The sequence below is a fragment of the Myotis daubentonii genome, chromosome 5, assembly GCF_963259705.1.
Source record: "Myotis daubentonii chromosome 5, mMyoDau2.1, whole genome shotgun sequence".
In the NCBI taxonomy this organism is placed as follows: domain Eukaryota; kingdom Metazoa; phylum Chordata; class Mammalia; order Chiroptera; family Vespertilionidae; genus Myotis; species Myotis daubentonii.
This window is the reverse complement of record NC_081844.1, coordinates 42,563,928-42,589,812: the sequence shown is the minus strand read 5'-3', so window position 1 is coordinate 42,589,812 and position 25,885 is coordinate 42,563,928. Positions and strand designations below refer to the sequence as shown.

Sequence of the window (25,885 nt, the reverse complement as noted above, 5' to 3'; positions counted from 1 at the left end):
CTGTGCCCTCCTGCAGTCCACGAGTCTTTGGGGGATGTCTGACGGCTTAGGCCCGCTCCCGTCAGTCAGACATCCTTAGTGCTGCCATGGAGGCAGGAGAGGCTCCCGCCACTGCGCTCACCAGGAGCCCCTGGGGAAGCGCACTGACCACCAGGGGGCAACTCCTGCATTGAGCATCTGCCACGTGGTGGTCAGTGTGCATCATAGTGACCGGTTGTTCTGCTGTTTGGTTAATTTGCATACTAGGCTTTTATTATATAGGAGAGCTAAGATCTGGAAACAGCCCAAGTGCCCATCAGTAGATGAATGGATTAAAAAAAGTAGATTTACACCACGGAGTACTACCCAGCTGTAAAAAAAGGAAGGTACTTTTACCTTTTGAGACAGCAACAATGAACCTGGAAATTATTATGTGAAGGGAAGCCAGTTAAGACAACAATAAATATCACATTATCTCTCTTATATGTGAGATCAGATCTCAGTGGGAGGGTACAGGAAGAGATTAACCAAAGAACATACATGCATAATCCATGGACACAGACAATAGTATGGGGATGGGGTAGGATAGGGTGGGAGTTTGTTGGGGGGGGGCAAAAAGGGAGAAAATGGGAGACATCTGTAATTCTGTCAACAATTAAAAAAACAAAACAAAACCAGAAGAGATTTATAGAAAGTTTTAGTAAATGTTTCCATCAGTTTATTTTCTGTATCCCTTAAAAACAAACAAAAATCACAAGTTTAATATTAATGCTTTAAAATATTGTACACCACGGAAAGCCAGCTTTCATGCTGCAAGCTGGTCTGTGTTCTCTTTACTTCTGTTTGCCAGATGATCTTCAATAATTTCTGCAAAGAGATTCCTCTTCAACAGATTGTATGCAAGAGGTAAAAGCTGGCCAGCAACTTTATGAAAATACTGAAAAATAAAATAACATTAAGCAGAGAATAAAGCAGATGCCCTGGTAACAGAAAATAGATTTTTTTTTTTTTTTTTAGAAAATAGATTTAAAAAGCACTCATTTAACAAAGCATACTCCCCAAATCATTTTAGCTACTTTCTCAATTGATTAGGACTGAATTTTGAGACAGACAACTGGCATTCTGTCCAAGAGGCAATTCTGTAGCTCTAAAAGACTAATGGTATATTCTGAAGGAAATTCAGAAGAAAACCAAGTTAAAAACGTAAGCTTCCCTATTTCCTTAGATAAAATTGATCAACCTTTATTTTTTCTGCTCCAAACTATGTAATCAAATGCTTTTACCTTGTTACGAAGAGGTATGCTGAATTTGAGTTTTCAAACCAATCCCTTTTCAAATTCTCTCTCCTCCACCTACCATGTAAACCCCTCTATCCTTTAAGCTCCTCCCTGAGTTATCAAGTGACTTAGACTACTGCTGTTATTTACTTGAAGAAAAACTGGCAATGCTTTTGTTGGTAAACATGAATTAGCACTTACTATGTGCTAGGTTCTGTGTAATAACACCTTTTCATATATTATATGTTATTTAACTTTTCACAACAATCAGGTTTTTTTGATCAAACTGGTTCATTTCCTGGTAGGCCAAGCACTGTTCTGGTTGGTCAAGGCTGTCATTCTGGTTGTTAAATATTTGGATTATTTTTACTGGTAAGCATACATGAGGAAGGCAGAGGAAAGACAGTAATGTGGTTTAGAGGAAGCAGAATTCTCAAATGAGACTCACCAGACCTACAAATTCTCAGGACCCAAGAAACACTTGGGGAGGGGGATAACGCAGCCATGTGTGTTTGAACAGCCCTGCAGATGACTGATGTATGCTAACGTGAGCTGCTGGCTTAGTCCAGCTCCTCAGTGTGCACAGCAGCAGCATTAGCATCACCTGGGAGCATTTCAGAAACGTGGCTTCTCAGGCCTCACCCCAGATCTACTGAAACAGAGCCTACATCTGAATATCTCTAGGTGATTCCTATGCTCTTTACAGTTTGGGAATTACTAACTTAGATGCTGACTCGGGAACCAGACTGCCTGTGCAAGGTGGTTTACCTCTTTGTGCTTTGTAGGTGACATCACAGGAATTAAATGGTCTGCGTGCAGACATATTTTACAGGTAAGGAGACAAAAAAAGGTGTTGGAAAAAATGCCAAATTTTACAAAGCATTTAAGTGGGGTAGATGTAATTTAAAACCGAACAGGTTAGCCCTAGAAACAGACTGAAGCCACTACACCTTCTTGCCTCTTTGACCTTGAGGCAACTATAGTTGAGTAAGCACTGACTAAACTGTTGGGTAGGTGTGTCCTATTTAATTAGCTAACGATTAACTAGCATCTCATATATTTTAAGTAATTTAAAGCCTATTTTTAATATTTTTGTTAATCCTCACTCAAGAATATTTTTCCACTGATTTTTAGGGAGAGTGGAAGAGGGAGGGAAAGACAGAAAATTCGATGTGAGAAAAACAAATCGATTGGTTGCCTCCTGCATGAGCCCTAACCAGGGCCCAGGCCTGAGAGGAGCCTGCAACCAAGGTACGTGCCTTTGACGAAAACTGAACCCAGGACCCTTTGGTCCACAGGCCGACGCTCTACCCACTAAGCCAAACTGGCTAAGGCTAAAGCTATTTTAAAATAGTATTTATTCTTCATCTAGGAATTCAAGCACAAGGACAAATAACTCCTCCATCACAGCAGGAAATGAAATGGAGCCCTGGGAAAGGTGTGTATGTACCCACACGTGCACGTTCCTTTAATACATCCAAAGTAAATTCACTTTAATGTAAACCTGAAGGCAAATAATCTTGGTGAGTCACCTTTGCCAGAATATAAGATGAATTTCAAATAAAAGGTATTTTTTAAATATCTGCTTTAAAATCACTTCCAAAAGCTCCTTTTGAAATACATACCCTACCTGTGCTAAAACTTGGATATGTAATGTGCATGTGGGGGGGGAGGAGGGGGGGAGGAGGGAGAAGGAGTGGGGAACGGGGAGGTTTGGTGGTGATTTTTTACTCACATGTGAACCATAACAGAAGAGGTCCATTCCCAACTCTAGCCCCATGCCATAGTCACATTCGTCATTAGCAAACTGCACAAAGGTCATCATTTCCTGAATGGGAGCAAAAGCCTTTAGTCTCTCCTCATCACTTGGTGCCTCAACAATTGCCTTGCAAATTCTCTTGAGGTTGGCTGAAAGAAATCAATGATATTAAAAATTATCTATAATCATCTTCAGAAGTAAAAATATCAGCTGGGTTTTTTTCTTCATAGGACTTTTCATACTACTGATATAACCTTGGATGGCAACGTAATTTAGAATGGCAATTTTATAATTTTTCTAATTAAGATTCAAGTATAAACATGGCTTAACAAAATGATTTCTTGTATTAGCAAAATGTGAGTATTTCAGTGGATCTAGTTGCAATCATGATTTCACTAAGCTTTCAACGATATTCAGTAGGCTAGTCCAGGGATTGGCAAACTATGGCCAAACCTAGCCCAACCCCCGTTTTTAACTGCCCTCAAGCTAAGAATGTGAATGTTTTTCTGTTTTAAAAAGGTTGGAAAAACACACACACAACAACAAAAGAATATGGCAACAGAGATCATATGCAAAGCACCCCTGGGATATTCTTTATTGGCAGTTGGATTAAATAAAATCCAAATAGACAGTAAAGTTCATCCCTTTTTGCCCTGTCCTTCTTTATTTAAAAAATACAGGAAAAGACAACAATAAAACATTTCAAAATCAAACCTTTACCCAAGTGGGGAAGTGCAGCTATGCAGAAGTGTAATATGAAAAAAGAACACGGAAAATGTTTAATGTTTAACTATAAAGAACAGTGGTTTAACATTTCTATTTTGGCTTTCGACATTTTCTTACTATCTGCTGGATGCCAATGTGTGTCAGATCTCAGGGTGCATATGAGAATGACGGTACTGAACATCTAATTAGACCTTTTTGAGAAAGTACCTCCTGGAGGATTATCCAATAATAAAAAGAATGGCAATTACTGAAACCAACAAAACACATCTTTAAATTAAGTGGTTAATTAAGTGGGGAGAAAAGGATTGGTTTAAACATTAACAATCACACCTAAGAATGATACATAGCTATCAAGTTACATGTATGAGGCACAATATTCTATTGGTACTAAGTACAAATATAAGGATTATCGGGGGTGGTAAAGATATACTAGGGCTTTTAACTTTGGCATGGTTATCGTACTGTGATTTGCTGAACACTGTCACACACTGACAAGCTGCCAGTCAATTACTCCTCTTAGCCAATAACAGTAGGCAGGAGCAAGCTGATTTTAGGTCCTTTATGTCTTGCTACCATTTCTCATTCAAAAATAATTAAACCACTGAAGGATTTAATGTTTAGAATGTTAGGAAACAGTTGAGGGAAATAAAGAAGATCTTGGACATAAAACCCCAGGACCACAACCAGGGGCGGGTAACAGGGTTTATTCCAGACACTACAATTTAAAACCCACCAACCCTGAAGTTTTAGAGACTGCTATTTCTGTAACAGATGTTCTCAACCTTTCCCAAACAAGACACTAATTCTACTTGTCAAAACTTCGAATAGGTGAGTTTGCAGAGGCTGAAGAGAAGAATGTAAACAGAAGACTAGACGGTAAAGAGAGCCCACAGGCCTTCCCCAGTAGAGACGGAGTATGTACCTCGAGACTCAGGGAGGAAATGTGGAACAGTGGGACAGATTATCCTGTCCAACAAATACAATGCAGGTTAAAGTTTTTCTCATATTCATAGTAAAAAAGAAACATGAAATTAATTATTTTAGATATTTAACTTAATCCAACTACCCAAAACAATCATTTCTGTATCTGTAATGGTAAAAGCATAATATGCTAATTAGACTGGACATCCTTCCAGATGACCTTCCAGATGAATCTGGGGCTGTGAGGGCCGAGCCCCTTGCATGAATTTCGTGCATCAGGCCTCTAGTATAATATAAACAATTAAAGTAAATTCTTCTCAGTTACAGTAGCCACATTTGAAGTGCTCAGCCACATATGACTAACAGCTACCTTATTCTATAGCCCAGCCATATTCATTTTCCTCATGGAACTCCTCTAATGTGATGTGAAGCTGACAAAGTAATACATCTGAATAATTGTGAGACCTCAATCTACGGCTTAAAGACTCTGCAGCACAATACAGTTTGAGAACAGCCGCTGTAGAGAACTCATTAGGAATGCAGATTTCCAGATGCTAACCCCAGAGAACACCAAGCAAGGCCGGTTGGTTCTGTTTAAAAAAATGGACAACTAGTCCTAACTGGTTTGGCTCAGTGGGTAGATCGTCAGTCTGCGGACTCAAGGGTCCCAGGTTTGATTCCGGTCAAGGGCATGTACCTTGGTTGCAGGCACATCCCCAGTAGGGAGTGTGCAGGAGGCAGCTGATCGATGTTTCTCTCTCATCGATGTTTCTAACTATCCCTCTCCCTTCCTTTCTGTAAAAGAAATCAATAAAATATATTTAAAAAAATAAAAATCATCATTCTCCCCTTTAAAAAAAAAAAAGGACAACCAAGTCCTAGTTGGTTTGGCTCAGTAGATTGAGCATCGGCCTGTGGACTGAAGGGTCCTGGGTTTGATTTAGGTCAAGGACACATGCCGAGGTTGCAGGCTTGATCCCCAGTGGGAGGTATGCAGGTGGCAGCCGATCAACTGATGTTTCTCTCTCTCTCTCCCCCTCCCTTTTCCCTCTGAAATAAAAAATAAAATAAAATAAATTGACGCCCAAATCCATAAGCTGGGAAGGAATATTTGGTTCTTCCTTGAGGAAGTGCTAATTTTGACTTCTAAGTTGTATCCTCTTTGGAACAGGATGATAATTAAGGCAATGCCCACAGGAATGTTCAAAGTAATAAGAGAATAAAGGGAAGGGGAAAGAGTTGAGAAGTGATTTTGTTTTTATTTTGATTTTGTTTTCTTAACATAGCAATAATTACAGTTTGTGTATGAATAGTCCATTTTCAAAGTGTTTTCATACCCATAAACGATTTAGTTCAGGATCTTGGACTTCTGAATGCTAAGTTAATTTATCTGCAGATGAAAAAAATTTTGCAAAGTAATACATAAAAACATACTATTTCAATAATTACTATCTTGTATATTGACCAACGTCAAAGATTCTGAAATAATTCAGAAAATGTAACCTAGGCACTAAGTTGAAATTCCCTAAATGCCTGTAACTACTATATGTGTGTGTGTGTATATATATATTTAAATATATTTTTATTGATTTAAGAGAGGAAGGGAGAGGGAGAGAGATAGAAACATCAATGATGAGAGAGAATCATTGATTGGCCACCTCCTGCACGCCCCACACTGGGGATCAGCCTGCAACCCATCATGTAACCTGACCGGGAATTGAACTGTGACCTCCTGGTTCATAGGTCGACACTCAACCACTGAGCCACACCAGTTGGGGGTAACTACTATGATTTAAGCACTATTAAGGCAAGCACTGTGTTAAGACCTTATATACTTTTTTTATACCCCAAACACCCCTCCCTATAAATGGTATTCACCATTATTAACCATTTTACAGATAAAAATGACAAAGTTTAGTGGAGTTAAATAATTTGCTCAAGGTTACACAGGTACAAACCCAATTTTACTTCAGGCCTGACTAACCCTAAAACCGGAGCATGCTCCTTATCACTAAGGTCTAGTGACTGTCCCACCAAAGGCACATGTATACATCTACTGTTCCACAGAAGGAAAGCCTTCCTCCAGATATTACCATATATATGTACATATACACGTGTCCATAAGAAATACATTACCATCTGTTTCAGGGAGCTCTCTGTACCCAACATCATTTTTATCTACTGGAACAACCAAGCCTGCACCATGAAAGGTCTTTGTCACAACCTAAGTTTAAGAAAAAAAAAATAAAACTTAATCATGGTAAACAGATTAACAAACCAAACAAAAACTCACCTGAACCTAACAGAACACACACACAAACAACATTTTTGTCAAAATATAACTTAATGACGTTTTATATTAGTCAATTTAGATGCCAGGGCAAAGGTTTAATATTCCTTATCTTTAAAATTAGCTAAAATCAGGTAAATCATAAGGACTTCAAGCAATTATAAAACAATGAACTGACTGGCTGTTATTACTCGTGTCATCATTACAAGTCTGCAGCCTGAGTTGTGTGGGAAGAACGATGGCATGCTATTACAGGAGGCAAGCCAGAATATTAGTTCAACTGTAAAGGAGTCTTAAAAATAAAGGAAAACATAAGGAAGAAAGAAGACTAATTCTAACTCCCAATAGAAAAATGGGCAGATTTTATAGTTCACAAATGAAATACAAATGACCGACAGAGAAGTAAAAAATATTTAATGTCCTTTATAATCAAATAATTAAAACTAGTTAAAGCTAATTAAAACAAGGAAGTATTATTAAAAGACCTGATAATACCCAGTACTGGTGAAGAAATGGAGAAAATAGGCACTCATACATTGCTGGTGGGAATATAACACCATATGTAGGATAGTTTTGCAAATAACAAAACCCCACAAAATTAAAAAACAAAGCATACACACACAATCATCTAAAACCATGTATACCTGACAAAACTAATTCTAGGAATTTCTTCTAAGGAAATCAGATAAGTGTGCAAATAAAGGTATAAAAGGATATTCATGGCAATGTTGTTTGAAAAATGTTAAGCAACCTAAACTTTGAACATAAGCATAGCCACTCAAAATTATGAGGTATATTTATCTTAAATTTAGCAATATGAAGCAATAATCACAATATATTCATAAGCATAAAAAGCAGGTCATAAAACAGTATTGATAAAGAAAAAAGTGATATACTGACTTATCTTACGCTGACATACAACAAAAACCATAATGTGTACTTTCACATTTTCCAGATGATAAACTGTACTAGCAAAATACCAGAATCATAATTTTATTATAGACAACAGAAATACAAATTTAGGAAAACCCTGTACCACGGTGGTAATATTCTAAGGCATAAGGATCAGGGGTGGATAGAATGGTATACCCTTATTTTACAATATCATTAAGTCAAAGTACCTTTTTAATAATGAAATCTAGGAATGAAAAAATGCAAAGTGGCTTATAGCCAATTAGTAAGAGGATGGAGTGGAAAGAATGCTAATTATTAAATTGAATTCAGGTCTCAGATCTGTCTCAATTATGATTTTGGACAAATCTATAAATCTCAATTTACGTATCTGTAAAATAGGATGATAATTCCTACCTACTCTGCAGATTTGCTTTGAAGGTCAAATGAGGTAAATCATAAGAACTTTGCAATCCAAAGCACTGTAAGGTGTTGTCAGTATAAAATACTGATTTCTAATGTACTGTATAGTGGTCTATTATACTGGAAAAGTACAAATTAAATGGAGATTAAAATAACAAAGAACAATCTTGAATTGAAAATGTAACCAATATGTTGTCTTTGGCAGGATAAAAATCATGGTGGTCTTATAAGTTCTTTTCTTCTTTATATTTATGTTTTTACCAGCTGTTTTTATAAAAAGAACAAATACAAACAAACAAGCATAAAACCACAGGGGAGTAGGCTAGGACAAATATGCCTATGAAGTTTAAACCCCAATCATATCTTACAGTTATGGAATCCTACCTGAAATAAATGATAGTTGATGGCAGAAAAATAAAATAAGGCTCTGATGGAAGAAATTGTTAACAGCTGTTCTGTACATACAAGCTCAGTCTTTACTCAAGAATCAGGAATACAGAGGAACCAAGATGGCGGCATAAGTAAACACCTGAACTTGCTGCCTTGCACAACCACATCAAAACTACAACTAAAATCCAGAACCATGGGAGGGCTGGCTTAGTGGAAGTCCAACAACTAGAGGGAAAGAGAAGAGCGCATCTAGACTGGGAGGAGGTGCAGAGGTGCAGAAGAGCGGAGGTATGTAGCCGCGCGAAACGGGCTGGCAACTGGGTACGCTGTGGTCTTTTTCAATCAGGAGGGAGATACAAACTCCCAACTGCTCTGAACTCCAATTCTGTGCGAGACTCTGGGGACCCAGACTCATAGGGGGAGAAACTGGACTGCCTGGCATTGGGCCAGAACACAGGGCGGCTTTCTCTCAGAGGTTCTTGCAGCGTTCATTGTTCCTGCACGGGGCTGCGGGACACAGAGACCCAAGGACCTATCCGGGGCAGGGCCAACGGGCAACCATTGCTGTTTGCACCGTGATTTCCTGAGACCCCGCCCCACCCAAGCGGTGCGCAGTGGCTTTTGCATACGAATGGCCTGGCCTTTTGCAATCTAAAACCTAACAAACTGCAGCTGGGTCAGGGAACCCCAGAGCTTCCAAAAGAAGGCCTAAGGCTCGTCAGCAGCCCGCATTGCTTCACAGCTGCACCTCATCTGGGCACCTCCACACCCCAAACAAAGAGGGGTTTGGAGGTGCTCATACTTTTTATTCACTTGATTTTTAGATTCACTTGTTGATGGATATGTATTGTCACTTTGTTGTTCATAATTTTTATCTTTACCTTTTTCTTCTTCTTCCTCTTCTTAAAGAATACCCTTCAGCATTTCATACAATACTGGTTTGGCGGTGATGAACTCCTTTAGCTTGTTCTTATCTGTGAAGCTCTTTATCTGACCTTCAATGCTAAATGCTAGTTTTGCTGGGTAATCTTGGTTGTAGGTTCTTGCTATTCATCACTTTGAATATTTCTTGCAACTCCCTTCTGGCCTCCATGGTTTCTGTTGAGAAATCAGCTGACAATCGTATGGGTATTCCCTTGTAGGTAACTGACTTTTTTTCTCTTGCTGCTTTTAAGATTCTCTCTTTGTCTTTTGCTCTTGTCATTTTAACTATGATGTGTCTTGGTGTGGTCCTCTTTGGATTCCTTTTGTTTGGGGTTCTCTGCGCTTCCTGGACTTGTAAGTCTATTTCTTTCACCAGGTAGGGGGAGTTTTCTTTCATTATTTCTTCAAATAGGTTTTCAGTATCTTGCTCTCTCTCTTCTTCTGGCTCTCCCATAATTCGGATGTTGGTAAGTTTGAAGTTGTCCCAGAGGCTCCTTACGCTATCTTCATATTTTTGTATTCTTTTTTCCTTTTGCTTTTCCGGTTGGGTGTTTTTGCTTCTTCGTATTTCAAATCTTTGACTTGATTCTTGCGATCCTCTAGTCTGCTGTTGGATCTCTGTATATTATTGTAGTGAGTTTCATTCAAATGTATATTTTTAGAAACTGTTTTTGGTCTACAGGAGTAAAGAAAGAACTGCTAACACTGCAGTTTAGTGACTAATTTACCAGAACATCACCCTATAGTTGAGTCACGATCAGGGAAGGACCTAAAGTAGGACTTTCAATAACCAAGTAGAGTAAAGTACTTCATCACCAGTACTAGTTTATTTTGGAGTAACTAGTACTTCATTTGGCCTAGAACATTCAGAGGAACCAGCTACAGAAGACAATGGTGAGAGGCGGAAGGAGACTGGGGTGCCCTCATTCTCCAGTGACCAATGTCCTTCCGACCCAGGGGTTATAGGAACAAACTCCTCTAGAATTCTCATTTACCCCAGAGCAGAATTCTAGCTTGTCTGGTAACTTACTCTGAAATTTCTAAGTGTTAACCAAAAGGATCCAACACCTTACCAAAGTATTTGCTGTTTACAAAGCACTCCACTACTCTACAGGCACTAGGAGAGATGCAACACGATATGCTGAAGGGATAAGGAGAGAGGACTGCTAAGACCCACATTTATTGGAGGAAATGAACAAATCTGGATACACACTGTCTCTCAGAAGGGAACCAACCACCTTAGAGGCCCTGAGGAAAGAACTCTGAGGCATAGCCTTACAAATCTACTCCCAAAGGACACCTTGCACTAAATCATTAGCCAATGACCTTACCCATTAAAAAAAGAAATTTAAGTAAATTACATGCAAAGCTGCCTTCAGTCAGTTCTATTAAATGAGTAACTGGTAAAACAAGATTAAAAGCGTGGGGAATACTGGCATGAGTTAGGCAACCCCAGTAGCAACATAGCACATAACTCGACCTGTAACGACCCACAGACCATCCAAGCCCTGCTCCAGTGCAGTCCTCATGACAGTCCAGATGTCTGTCACACAGCCATGGAGGAAGTCCTGGGGGTGGCATCCAGCTCTCCTTAGGATGAGGCAGCAGGTGAAAAGACAAGGATAAGGGGCACATGGGAAGGAGTCAAGGGAGGGGAGAAAACCCTATTAAAATAGCAAAAAAGCCAGCGATTAACAGATTCAAAAAATCTTACTTTCTTGTCTCTCTGTTTCATCTTCACGGTTCTCTGTTCCAGTGAGTACCCCAGTTCTCTGGCTGCTTCTGTGAGCTTTTCATCTATGGATTTCAAGAAACTAGTTTTCTTTTTATCTGTTACTTCTTTAAGTTTTTTCATCAAAAATAATCTGAAAAAGAATTAAAAGCCCTCGTTATACAATAGGCCACTGTACTAAGTACACAGGCCTGGAAAAGTGAAAGGAGCTAAGTTAAAAACATCAAATTCCATTAAGAAAAAGACTGCAGAATAATTACAGCTCTCTCATAATCCCCAATAGATTTCTTCAAACAAGGGAAAAGCAGTATCAATAAAAAGCTTTCAGCCTCAAAACCAACAAATGATTGAAATGTGTATTATCTCTGTCTACAATAAAGATATAGGGATATTTACAAAGCTGAGATTAAGCCAAGTATTATGTGGCATTACTTGATATTAAGATATTACATACTGCTGTGGAGGAGTCTGGCATTACAGGAAGTAGAATGTACACAAAAGGATTTTTTATTTTTGAAGAGCCAGGAGACACTGTTATAATACTGAAGATCAGCAGATTTTTAAAAATGTTACCTTCAAATTTGTTTTAAGATAAATTTGGAAAACATAAAAGGAAAGCAAAGCTACTTTATAAGCTTATACAGAAGCACAATACAAAAGGCATGAGAACAGTACATTACGTTACTGCCAGTTACGGAAATAACTGTGTTTTATCATAAGCAGGTTAAGACTTTAACCAGCAGAACAGGAGGGCGAGAGTAAAATGAAGAGCTGGAAACACAGGTCAGCCCCCTTCCTCTGTAGCCACTGCCAGACTCCCAGGAGGAAAGTCGCTTCTGTTACTACTGACATTTGACAGTTTGCTGTGGACTTGGCACTTTAAAAGGTAGGAACGCTTATAGTGGGTGTTATTCTTATCCCCATTTTACACGTCAGAAAACTAAGGACAGAGAACAATCCATTTACTCAAGTTCAGAGTTAGCAGGGGAGGATCACAGTGCCACAGAAATCAAGACCACCAAATCACTGTCTTCTGATGACAGCACACATACTTACACCAAATGCTACCTTCAGTCATAACCAGCTGTGTATCATGAGAATATGTTTATATCAACCATAAAAAGCAAATTAAAGACATCAGGTCTAGGTGAATCAATTTTAGTCTTCCTCAACCTCTCTGGCATGGCATACAGGCCTTCAAATACTATGCGCCTCTTGTTTTCATACTTTCATTCATATACTGCTACCTTGCCTAGAACATCCTTCTTCCCATTTTTTCTAGTAAGTTCGTAGGCATTCTAGGCCTAGATAAAATATCTCTGTGAAGACTCCATCGCTACTTAAGGCACTTAATTGCTGTCTTCCACATTTACCACATTATTATGATTATCTTGGTAGCAATGTATGCAGCTTTTGTCTCTCAGCTTCAACTTACTCTCCAATACTTTGCTTTCTGATGCTTACAGTTGCCAAGTATAAACTGAAATAATAACCAGGAACATTTTGTACTCTGTTTCATTAAAATCCATTGGGGTACCTTGAACTTTGAATGAATACAGCAGTGATCACTTACAAAATACTCAATTATGCAGATCTTCCAAATATTGAAACTTTTCATTATATCATATTCACTCTGATATATCACAATATGAAAAAATCACTTTCGTTACTATTACCACTAGTCACATTAGAAACGTCGTTAGGTAGTGAGAAGCTGTCAAGCTCACAATGGTGCTTGTAAGTTTCCCCAATTCTAATTTTTGTTTTTGAAACCCTGAATTTTAACCACTGGCAACAAATACAGTTAGCTGTTTTCTTTGGTTCATTTGTGGAGAAAGTTCAGCTCACAGCTCTGTCACACAAGAGCTTCTTCCTTGAGACAAACCAACACTTGAGTATGCACAAGGGCTTTCTTTCTAGGTATGTCCCATTTCATCACACAGAATGTTAAGGGGTGTGTACTCAATGATAGAACTCTAATGTTTTCACTGCTTCATCACTGACATTCTTAAATGACACACAATATATTACTACCTTAATAATGTAATGACTGCTAATTTGGCACCACTGTCTTGATTCTTGTCAAGGCATTAACAAGTATTATCCACCTTTCATTACCTCTGTGCCACTGGTGCACAACTGACATCTTATACTGTGAATAGTTTTGACCTCATAGGCCTCTTAAAAGGGTGTCAGAGACCCCCTGAGGGGTCCACACACAGTTCTTTGATAACTGCTACTTAGTTAATGGTTTCACATTACCAGTACAATGCAGCAGAGAAAGATGGGGCAGCAGGCAAGAGGAAAAAAGATTATTTAACAATATCACCCAAGATCTGATATATTGGATAAAATAAATTTATTCTTTTACTAAGTTTCAAATCTGCTTAGTTTTTCGGTCCTGAACAAATTAAGCATTCATTAAATGTAGGGTAAATAAATTTTAAAAACTGAAATATCAAAATTAGAAAAGTACAATTTTGTGTTACACTTAGACATATCTGGAATGTGTATTTAAAAACATATATTCCTTAGTCCTGTTCTATATGTACTGAAGGGGAATTTAGAGGCAGGACCAAAAGAGCTCAAAGTCAAATACTTTTAACCAGTAACCCAGGAGGTTCTGATATGAAGTCACGATTAAAACCATTAACTAAATAGCAGTTACCAAAAAAATAGACTGTGGTCTGTTGGGGATCCCTGAGTTCTAAAAAGAGGTGAGAGCAAAAGTACTGCTAAAAGAACAGAATGGGGAAAAATTCACTCCAAATTTTGTTGTCCAAAGATAAATGGAAACTTTGAGTATATCTAGATTTTTTCCTATGTTCATTAAACAATATGAAAAAGGAATCATTCTACACTATTCTATTATTTGGCCTCTTCATATATCAAACATCTTTCCAAATCAACATAAAAGGATCCTGGCATTATAGTGTATGGACGTTCTATTATTTACTGACCTAATTTTTCCTATTGCTGGATTTGATGTTTCCAATTTTTCATTTTTATCAATAATCTGTAATATACACACATATTTGTGTACCTGTCCAGAAGTTCTATAGTTAACTAGCTAGAAATGGAACTGCTGATTTAAGGGTAAAAATGTTTCTTTTCTTAGCGTAGTACCTGGCAATGTTAATAATCTGTCATGAAATTTTGGAATAAGATTCAAATTGCTCGCTACACTAGTAAAGTTTTACCAATGAACACTTAAATCAATAGATTCTTATCATCTAATTGGGTATTATCACTCTTTACTCTTGACTAATCTTTGTTGGCTTAATTTGCATTTCTTTGACTACTATTCAATCTTGCACAAAGTGAACTAGTTTCCTGGGGCATAAAAATAATTTGTTTATAACAAACTAGAGGTCCAGTGCACAGGATCTGTGCACTGGTAGGGTCCCTAGCTGCCGGCTGGGTACTCCCTCCCTTCCCCTGGCTGGCCCCACCCCCTGGTCAAACACCAGGATGAACTCCCAGTTGAGGGGACAATTTGCATACTATGCTTTTATTATATAGGATGGTCTCACTTCAAAGACCTTACTCAGGCTGGTATAGAAATAAGTTAAACTAAATGTTCTAGTAGCTTTTTAAGAAAAGGAAAATCTTAAAAACTAAAACAGTTGTTAACAGTTGAAAGACATTATAGTATTTTTACCTCTATGTTTGAGATAAATTATTGGAGACTGAAAACATCTGAGTGAAACAGGTACTCAAATACTTACTTGCTGGTCTTCACCTAAATTATAAATTTATCACCAATTTTTTTTCTTTTTCTTTTCTGTGTTCTCCAAAAAGCTAAAAAATACCAGAACAGTCTTGGATTATTTCAGATAACCACTATGACTTTCTTTTTTAAAGAGATTTTTAATAAGATTAATGAAAAGTTAGGTGTTTTTGCATGCCAAAAATATTTGGAGCATCTACTATGGGGCAAGTACACTATATAAGAAAGCCTCTGTCCTTATGGAATTTACATGATAATGCAAGAGACAGACAGTAGGTAAGTAAAAGCTATCAGTTCTAATAAACATGGCACCAATTTCAACTGAATGGTAAATCTGAAGGGCTTAAAAGAACTTTAAATTCTATGTAAATTATAAAATTTACTATAAGAACTGTATAACAGAGACAAGCAACATTTTATAAAACTCAGAAGCATCAGAAGAAAAAGAACCTTTTTTGGATGTCTACGAGTTGCCCTTTAAATACACGGGTATGTATGACATATACATAGCAGTGTAGTCCAGTTAGTTTGAATTTTTTATTGCAAATCTGCATTATTAAATCACAGGCATAAGTCTTTTTAAAAAGTGGGTAATAAAAAGAGTTCCCACAAAACATGATCTACTTATTGTATTTAAATGATAAAGATGGCTTTCTTCATTTTTGTACAGTGTAAACTGTATAGCTGCTAACAAATAGCTTCGAGTTCTGTCTGAGGCTGGTGTATTGTGGACTAGCTCGCTCAGCTCCATCCCAAGCCTCTTCCACAAGAGATTTTACTGCATTTCCCATACTATTCTTCAGCTCAGACTCCACGTGGGACCTAGCTTCTCTCAAGCAGATGCAACTCTGAAATCCAAAGAGATCCCTGGGAGAGGAGGCTGTGCTTCTGCTGTCCACCAGTGAGCATAGCTGTAGAGGCAACTAACTGTTCTGGAGCAGCTGCAGCTGAGATCTCAGCACCTGGTCCTTAGCTGCATGAGGGCTGAGAGGCAGAGGGCAGGGCATCCATTTTATTGGCCCAGGTTATAGCAAAGACAGTGTGGTCCCAAAGCCACTTGTTGTGGCAGCAGCTGCCGATTTCCAGTTTCCTGATGGTGGCAGAGACAAACTCCATTGGTGATCCAGTTCTGCCCACATCTTTCATTCCTGGAGGTTCAGGCTGCTCCATCAGCCAGTCTGAGGATGTTATGAGCACCTGTTTTACTGTATTAAATATCTGTTTGAACTAGATACAGTGAGCTCTTACTATGAATCCATAGTGATGGTGTTTAAAATATCATCAGTTTTCACTAAAAAAAATTTTGCTTTTCCCATGGGACAACTGAGGTCAACATTAAGGAATAGTTCCATTAAATAAGATAATTAGATATATATTATTTTTGCGGGGGGGGGGGGGGAGGGGGGTGAAAAGTAGAATATAAGTATAAGACTACCTGCAAAAGTCAGAAATTATCTCTAGAAATCTAGAATTTTTAGGTTACCTCAATTCCTCATATAGCACAAATATTATAAACAAATATAATTAGAAAAGGACTGAAATAAAGAATTTCCTTACCTAACGGCAGCAAACACATTATCTCCATTTTGAACAATTACACAGTTTTTCTTTGCTTCATTTGTACCAACATATACAGGAAGTTCATCAGGAGAATCCCTGTTTAAGAAAAAGATATTAAAAATTTAGCTGCCCATAATTTACATTAGACAAGTAGTATTTTTAGGTCTATAGACAACAATTTATATCTACATGTTTGTTTGCTTTTTGATTGGAATTTGCCAGGTTTAAGCTCTAAGTTTCTTAGGAATAGCAATGACAAATCTTGCTTATATACAGAACCTAAAATTGAGATTCTTAGGCCCATGTACCAAAAGGTTGCCAATTTGATTCCCAGTCAGGGTACATACCCGGCTTGCCCTCTCTAAAATAAATAAAAACGTATTTTTTAAAAAAACATTTCTAGGACCTAGTTACTTGTATAACTAAATATACGAAAAGGGGAGTAAAGCCTATCAAAAAGAAGTAGGGAAGATTATATACACCATCAACTCAACCCTACTATTATAGTCTGTGAAAAAAGGCAGAAAAACAAGACAGACAGGATTATAAAACATTAGATGCAAAAGGATCTGATTTATCTATATAAAAGCCTAAACAAATGAACGACCTAACTGAATGATGGGTCAACCGGCTGCTATGATGCACACTGACCACCAGGGGGCAGACACTCAATGCAGGAGCTTCCCCCTGGTGGTCAGTGCACTCCTACAGCCAACCTCCTGCAGCCAGCCAACCTTCAGCGGTCCCTCCCCGGAGCCGGCCGCTCCCCATAAGCCCCAATCAGCCCCGAACACCGGCCAGGCTGAGGGACCCCATCCGTGCACAAATTCATGCACCGGGCCGCTAGTATACATATAACCAAATTCTTTGATTTTACAATTGAGGAAACTAAAATAGAGAGATGAAGCACTCGGCCAATGTCCTGGTAAATTAACAACAAAGCCAGAAGTGAAATCTATGCTAACCCAATTTCCAGCACTGTGTACATTCTACTGTACCACATTGCTTCTCCCTTGGCACGTTTCCTGCACTTCCTCTATTCTCTTATCTTACAGTTAATATTTACTTTAAATGACAGCATCTCTGCTGGTACAAGTATTTTTCCCTGTAACCTACTTCTATTTCTTTAACATTCTAAGCACCTTGCACAGAGCCATTTAATCCCTAATATCCTATTAGGTATCCATATTAACCTCAGTTTTACAGAAGAAACCAAGTCACAGAAATTCAATCACTAATGACTGACACAGACAGGGTCAGTCAGATAGCAAACAGTAGGACCAGTCAGTAGGACCTGATTCCAGATCACATTTTTTTTTTTTTGATAGAAAATTGACTTATTGGTGGGTATAAGGTGGGGGCAGCATTAAGACTGTCACAAGTGCAGGGCAACACCAGGATCTTCAGTGGCACGCCAAAGGGAAAGAGCTAGAGCACATTCTTTTTTTAAAAAAATGTATTTTTATTGATTTTTTTACAGAGAGGAAGGGAGAGGGATAGAGTTAGAAACATCGATCAGCTGCCTCCTGCACACTCCCTACTGGGGATGTGCCCACAACCAAGGTACATGCCCTTGACCGGAATCGAACCTGGGACTCTTGAGTCCGCAGGCTGATGCTCTATCCCCTGAGCCAAACCGGTTAGGGCTAGAGCACATTCTTAACTACTGACTGTCTCTATGGTCCCTTGAAGCACATGGCTAATTAAAGTCACAGCATCTGCTCTAAACTATCTTCCTTGAGCTAAAAGAGCTTTTCTCAACTGCCCTTCCCCCCAGAAAAAGTTTGTAACCACAAAGGAAAAACCAGTGAGGTTAAACCTAGAGTTCACCCATCCTAGGGTAAGTTAGGATCGCAATAGCAGAACAGATGGCCCATGTACCCACCAACAAGGTAAAAATATGCTGTTCACTTTGAATATGTATTTATGCTTGTTAGAAGGACAGTAACTATATTTTAGAGGAAAAGATCCTTTACCTGAAATACCCCATGTGGAACTGAGTTTTATTATCTCCAATAATTATTGTCTGGAACTCAGGAGGATCATAGTAAAATCTCCAGTGAAGGTTAAAATTCAGGCTTGATGATTTTTTTTTCATTTTATGTTTTCCGGCAAGGATGTCATACGGACCCACTAATTGAAGTCCAAGGCTTTCGGAAAGTGAATCTATAAATTAAATAAATTTATTTAGACAATAACTTTCTAGAGGCAGATAGGACATAATGCCTTTCACTAGTAAACTATTTCTAAGCAATTACCTTAAAAAACCATTTAAAGTTAAAAAAAAATGTAGTTACATGTGAAGACATTAGTTATAAATAACACTCAATGGAAAAGAAATCAGAGCAATAAAAATGTGGCACTTACATGTAGGATTTCCTCCTAAATTTACCACTGAATACATTTCAAAAATTCCTGCCATTTGTTATTTTGGCCAAAGCAAGACTGTTTTGTTTTCCTATGGGCATATTAGAGCTGCAAACACTTACCCTGTCTCATTACTAGGTTGTTGTGAGCCTTAGATAATTGTAGCATACCCAGATTAAGGGAGAAACATGATAGGTAACAAATGAGTGTGCATTAAGGAACATAAATAATTTATTTAATGAAAACATTTCTTTCCCTTTCCCTCCACTTCAGCTAATTATCACCGTGGGCTTCCTTTGCCTCCTTGACAATCTATCTAGCCAACCAAATGCTGTATGATTCCTTCTATCTCCATTCTCAGACCACAGAGGGAGAATGTTAAATAATACCAGTTATGAAGTCTGTTCAAATGTACACTCTAACTATATAAGATGGGACTGGTTGTTCCTCTAAGAGAGAAGTAAGCATTCCAGGAATTCCATGGTGGGGCTGGAGAAAGGAAGAAAATTCTTAGAAGAGGTAACAATGTGAATAAGAGCACAGTTTCCTTGGAGGGAGAATATGGCTCAGCTTGGCGGGAAGTTAAGACAGCACACCCTAATTTTTAAAGCAATATAAAAACTAAAACTACCCATCTCACTAGCCAGTGATAACCAGGTTAATAGTCTGGTAGACAGTAATAACATTTCCCTCTCTATAAACAAATATAAACATATAGATATTTTAAAGGGAGATCATGCTGTTTTCCAATTTTTTTTTGTTCTCCATCCTGTTTTCACTTAAATTTTCTGAATATTTTCCCATGAAATTAAATTCTTTAACATAATTTTTAATACCTGCACAATGTTCCATTATAGATAACTATTCTACTACTGATATTTACTGTTTAACTTTTTTACTATTCTAAACAATGCTTCCGTGAATATCTTAATACATATTTGTACACAACCATGAATATTTTTTGAGAAGTAGCTGCAGAGTTTAAGTATTTTGATATATTGTCAAAATTCATAGTTATCTACCAATATGATTCATTTTCATCAATTGAGTATTAGTGTTTCTCTCCCCCCACCTCATGCTCAAAATTTAAACAGTACAAAACGGTAAGAGTGAAAAGTAACTCCGTCAAAAACATCATGTTTTTGTGTATCCCTTCAGAGATAGTATAAGTATATAGGAAGTATATAAGGATGTGTGTGTGCATCCTTGACTTCTGAATACTCTATATTCTTCTTTTTCACTTAAAATTTTTCAGGCATGATACTTTATCATTGCCTAAAAATCAGATTCACTCTTTTAGAACAATGAATACTCATTGAATGGATGCATTACTGATGGGCATTTAAGCCATTTCTTATTTTTTGTTTCAATATATATCATTGAACATAATTTTGGTTCACATAATCCATAAGTTGCTAAAAGTCATAAAACAAGTTGCTAAAAGTCATACTAAAACTCTCGCACCATATCAAAATACTTGTTTTCTTTCAAACCCTCATCAAAGGATGTTGTGAAATTCTTACCTTTACCAGGATAATAGGCGATAGTGGTATAATTTTAGCATAAGCTTATGTTTCTCTTATTAGAAACCTGTTTGAAAAGGTTCCTTTTCTATGAACTGTTTAGATCCTTGGTTTAGTTTTCTACGTCTTTTCAATTGGTAGAAGTAGGAGAATGATTCTGGAACAACTCACCAGCTGGCTTTTCAGGATCAAGTTCTTCACAGAACTTCCAGAAGTGATAGAAATCTTCAGGCAGAGAAAGCTTATAATGATTTTCTACTTCTTTTCGAAGGTCACTAGAGACATCAGCTTCACAGGATTTACTCTTCTTCACATCAACTGTTATTTCACACTGAAAATTGGCATACAAAATGTTTTTTCTCCAAACAGTAATTTCAATAACTTTCCTTAAATAACAACATTGTTTATTTCTGTTTACCCAACTCTATGAGATACACTTTGAAACACTATAAATGGTATTTTTGAGTAAAATCTGGGAATTCTTTTAAGCAAATAAAAAAGTTTATAATATATAGTAGTTAAGAGGACTCATACAGCAAGTCTTTAAGTGTATTTCTCTAAGATAATAGAAACAAAAAATATAAACAACAAAATAACTAAAGTAAAAAGAAAAGGTAAAAAGTGGGAAAAGAGGAATAAGGAAGAGGCAGGTTTTGCCTTCTTTTGGTAAATAGGATTCACCATGCGTTTTGTTTATATATATTGTTATCACATCAAATGCAATTGTCCAAAATAACTGGATACAAGGGAATTTACTAGTTAATCATTTCACAAAAGGCCCTTTAATGCCAGGACTAGGTCATAAAACTTGATCTCCAACATGTCTGTAAAATAGGTTCATTATATAAGTATGCCAAGTTTTATAATGCATGTTAGGTATTCGATAAATTTCTATAGTGACAAAATACTCAGTTGGAGGTTACTTATCTTTAGTTTTGCAAGTAGCAATCTGATTTTCTTTTCTTTCTTTTTTTTAAAAATATATTTTATTGATTTTTTACAGAGAGGAAGGGAGAGAGATAGTTAGAAACATCGATGGGAGAGAAACATCGATCAGCTGCCTCCTGCACATCTCCCACTGGGGATGTGCCCACAACCCAGGCACATGCCCCCGACCGGAATCGAACCTGGGACCCCTCAGTCCGCAGGCCAACGCCCCATCCACTGAGCCAAACCGGTTTTGGCTGATTTTCTTTTTAGAACCTTTCTTTTGGATTAAGTTCTTCTCTTCTTATTCTTCCCATCAGTCAGTGCTTCTCAACCAGGAGGGATTTTGCCCGCCCCCCACCCCCACCCCCGCCCGCCCCAACTCCCTAAGGGACACATTTAGTAATGTCTGGAGAGGTTTTTGGAGAAGTGCTACTGACATTTAGTGGTATAGAGGCAAGGGATACTGCTAATATCCTACAATGCACAGAATGTGCTTCCTTAACAAACACTTAAATGGCCCAAAATGTCCATAGTGCCAAGGTTGAAAAATTTTAACCTTAAATGCTTCTCATACTTATATTCTTCAATTTTCCCAGTAGACTCAAGTTTATTGATACTACTTTAGGTAGCATCAAAGCCTACAAAGATGACACATACCAGAATGTTCTTGATAGCACTGTTTCTAAGAGCAGAAGACAGAGAATAAATGAAAAATGCCTACTGACAGAAGAGGTAGTTACAGAATTTCCAACAATGTAATATTACACTTTGTGAAAATGAAATAGAGGTACACACAATATGAATCAGTCTTCATAATAGAATGTTGAGTGAAACAAAAAGTCCTTGAAGATTATATGCAGCATCACAGCCTTTTTGTGAAGTTTAAAAACAATAAATAAATGTTGTTTAGGCATACACTCAAAGCTGATAAAGCTGTAAAAAGAAGGCAAGGGAAAACATAAAATTCAGGATGGTAGCTACATTGAATGTGGGTGATAGGAAGTTAGAGGGTAGGTGAGGAACACAAGTAGATGTAGTTACTGTCAATGTTTCAGTTCTCAGGTTGGGCAGTGGGTTTACAGGTGTTATGTCATTAAATAAACAAGGTAAAAAAGCCAAAGATTATAATGTGCCTGAGGTCCTAATTAAATTTAACAAAAAAGGTGCTGAAATATGAATCCAAAAATGGATGATGATAACAGCAAACAACTAATAAAGATAATAATAAAAACAATACATAAAAAAAAAGTAGTTATTATGCACTTACTATGTGCCAGGCCACCGTTCTAATAAGGATTTTCTATGGATTAACTCATTTAATCTTCACAGCTACCTTATGAGCAAGATATTATCCACATTTTACAGATGAGGAGACTGAAGTAATTACCCCTAGGGCCCTAAGTATAAAATGAAAGAACAGGGATTTATTTAAACCCAGATGGGCTGGCTCCTGAGCACAGCACTTCATGCTGCTTCTCCAACTGCAAATACAACAGTTGGAACATATCAAGTTCTGACCTACCCTCCCTTCTGTTTTAATAGCCAACTTTGGTTCAAAGACTGGCTCACACTTAAGTTGTTAGAAAGAAAAGCCTCAGTCTATCTACCTTGCTGAAAGGCAGTTTTGCCTAATGGTGACCTGGTGAGGTGACCTGGGCTGACGGACACCTGACTTCTGATTTCCAGCTCGGTCACCCTGGGCAAGTTACTTAACCTCTCTCTGTGCCTTGTTTACTCATTTACAAACAGGGCATATGTTGTGCTCCACCTGCATCATAGGGTTGTTATGCGCGTAAGTTACTTACAAAAACACACAGAAAAGTCTTAGCAGGTAATCTATAGATGCTGGCAATTATTGTTAGCTGTAGTCTCTATAGAGTCATCTTTATTTTTGTTATTTCGTTTCTAACACTATCACTCTGTCAAAGCGGTCCACTGACCAAAAGGAGATAAGGTGTTTTTTTTAAAATTTTTTTTTTTTTTTTTTTAGCAGCTCTGCCTTACAGCACACACCAATTCAGCACCTCCACATCCCCAATAACTAGAATTTAGGACAGCTGTGCCCTTCAGGGGCTGCGCTGATGCTTGACCCAAATATAATGAAGGCCCAGATCATGCCCCCCCGCCCCCCGCCCGTGCCTTTGGGATCAGGTGCCCCTTACTTCCCCACCGCCCAGGCTCCATCCAGCCTGGCGGAACTCTCCGCTGTGCCCAAACACCTCTGCACCGATTTCTGAGCCCTTGTTCCTCTTCTCCGCCTTCACGAACGCTTTCACACTGGTGAGCTGCCCTAAAAGACTTCCTTCACAGTTCCCAGGGACTGCTTAAAATCCCCCTTCCACGTTCCCACAGCACTCGCTACACATTTTTGTTACAAAAGCCAACAAAAGCGTTACGGCAACACGTTATCTTCGCTGGTGCCCCGCCTCCCGAGGCTGGGGGCTCCGCGAGGGGCAGGGGCGCCGGCACAGCGCCTGCCTTGCGCCCGGCCTCCGATCAATTTGGCTGGTTGAATGAATGAATGAACTGTTGGTTGCCCGCGCCGGGAGAGCGCAGAAGATGCCGAGGCGCTACGTCTCCGGCCCCAAACCCAGCAGAACTCTGGGAAAGAGCGGCCCCGACCCGCGCACACGGCCGGCGCTCGGTGGTCGCCTGGTAAGTGCGATGAGCAGCCCCTTGGCGCCCCGGCTACCACTCAAAGCGCCCGCGGAGCCCGCACCGCCTCCGTGGCAGTACCTGCTGCCCCTCCCGGCCGGGCCTGCGCTTCCCGCCACCGCCGCCGACCATTCTGCAGCTGCTGGACCAGCCGTCTCCCGCCTGCCGCCGAGGCTTCCGAGCGCCGCCGACTGCTTCCGGGTTCAAGAGCCACCAATCCGAATGCCTGCGCCGCCCCCCAGCGCGCCTATTTAGGGAGAAGACTCCGCCTACGCCCCGCCCCCTGAGGCTCGGAGTCAGGCCGGCCGAGGCTCCGCCCACTACCCGGCTGCATCCCCGCCCTCCAGAGCATCTCCTAGGGATGCTCCTGAGATACAGGACCCCCAATTTGTTTCCGTTCAGGGGGTGCGGGCTTCCACCTCAGGTGTTCACTAGGGGCAAATAAACACCTGGATATAGGGCACTGCCCTCACCCCAGCCCATGTTTCCCCTTGATTTGTAAAGATTAACCTTTCCCTCTATTTCATCCCTCTTCCTTTTCTACTGTGCTGTACTATTATGGCCTAACACTGTCATCCTCAATGATCTCCCAGAAGCAAATCAATTTCTCTCTCCCATTCTTTCTTCCTAGTCTTGTGACAATCTGGACTGTTTGTTCTTTACGCTCTGCAGTGCAAATTGTCCCCGAACCAGCTGCGTCAGCATCCCGTGGAGAACCGTTAAAAATTCTGAATCTTAAGCCCTACCCAGACTTATTGAATCAGAATCTGCATTTTAACCAGATCCCCCAGTGATTCCTACGCACAACGAAGTTTACATTCAACTGATGCTCTGGGGTCTCCCTCACTGCCATTCTGGGAATGTCCTGTGCCTCATTCCTGAGATGAATTCTCTATTTCCTGAATATATATTGTCCTTTTTCTTGATTTTAACCATTTTTGTTGATGTGAATAAAAATTTATATTTTAACTCAACATTTGGCATTTAATGTCTCATTCTATTTATATGTTTATTCCACAATGATTTTGAAGAAACTGATAAATTTCACCAAGTTTGCTATACTTCTTTAGAGTATCAGTGTGCACCAATAATTGAAACAAAGCAATTATTGATAAATGTTTTCATTTATCATTAAATGTGTTAGATATATAGGCCTGCACATACATAGCAATTTTTTACAGAATTCAGTGAAATTTAGCATATCAGTACTGGTATATAATAATACAGTATTTACTTTGCAACAGTACTGTTCTTAGTACTTTATACATATTGACTCATTTAATCCTGATAATAATTCTTAAGGTAATTACTATTTGACAGATAAGGTGGCTCACACTCAGACAGGTTAAATGAGCTATTCAAGGTCACACAGCAAGCGCAGGAGATAGAATTCAAACCCAAATAGTCTGACATTCCAGAGTACTCTCAACACTATGTGATACTGTTTTTCTAGCAATCAGTGAAGTTTATAGAATTATATAATTGCACTGAATTATATAAGGTCTATAGTTCAGAAAGCTACTTGCATTATTTTCTTTTTTTTTTTGTTAATCCTCACGTGAGGATATTTTTTTCCTTTGATTTTTAGAGTGGAAAGGAGAGGGAGAGACAGAGAGAGAGAGAGAAAAATCAATGTGAGAGAGACACATCAATTGGTTGCCTCCCACACGTGCTCCGACCAGGGTCTGGAATGGAGCTTGCAACCGAGGTACATGCCCTTGACTGGAATTGAACCCCGGGAACCTTAAGTCCATGGGCCAATGCTTTACCCACTGAGCCAAACCAGTTAGGGCGCCACTTGCATTTTT

The 25,885-nt window shown here is 38.8% G+C and overlaps 1 protein-coding gene across 1 annotated transcript; it reads right to left on the bottom strand.

The window, feature by feature from the left end:
• Nucleotides 1-657: 657 nt before the first annotated feature.
• LOC132235387 (histone PARylation factor 1) lies at nt 658-24,286 on the bottom strand. The gene is made up of 8 exons (XM_059697648.1): nt 24,159-24,286; nt 20,664-20,823; nt 18,579-18,768; nt 16,600-16,698; nt 11,295-11,445; nt 6,799-6,886; nt 2,992-3,164; nt 658-916 (listed from the first exon to the last, which is right to left on the bottom strand). Exons 1-8 carry the CDS (start codon nt 24,207-24,209, stop codon nt 785-787), a joined length of 1,044 nt encoding a protein of 347 aa, XP_059553631.1. The 5' UTR covers nt 24,210-24,286; the 3' UTR covers nt 658-784.
• Between the last annotated feature and the right edge of the window lie 1,599 nt (nt 24,287-25,885).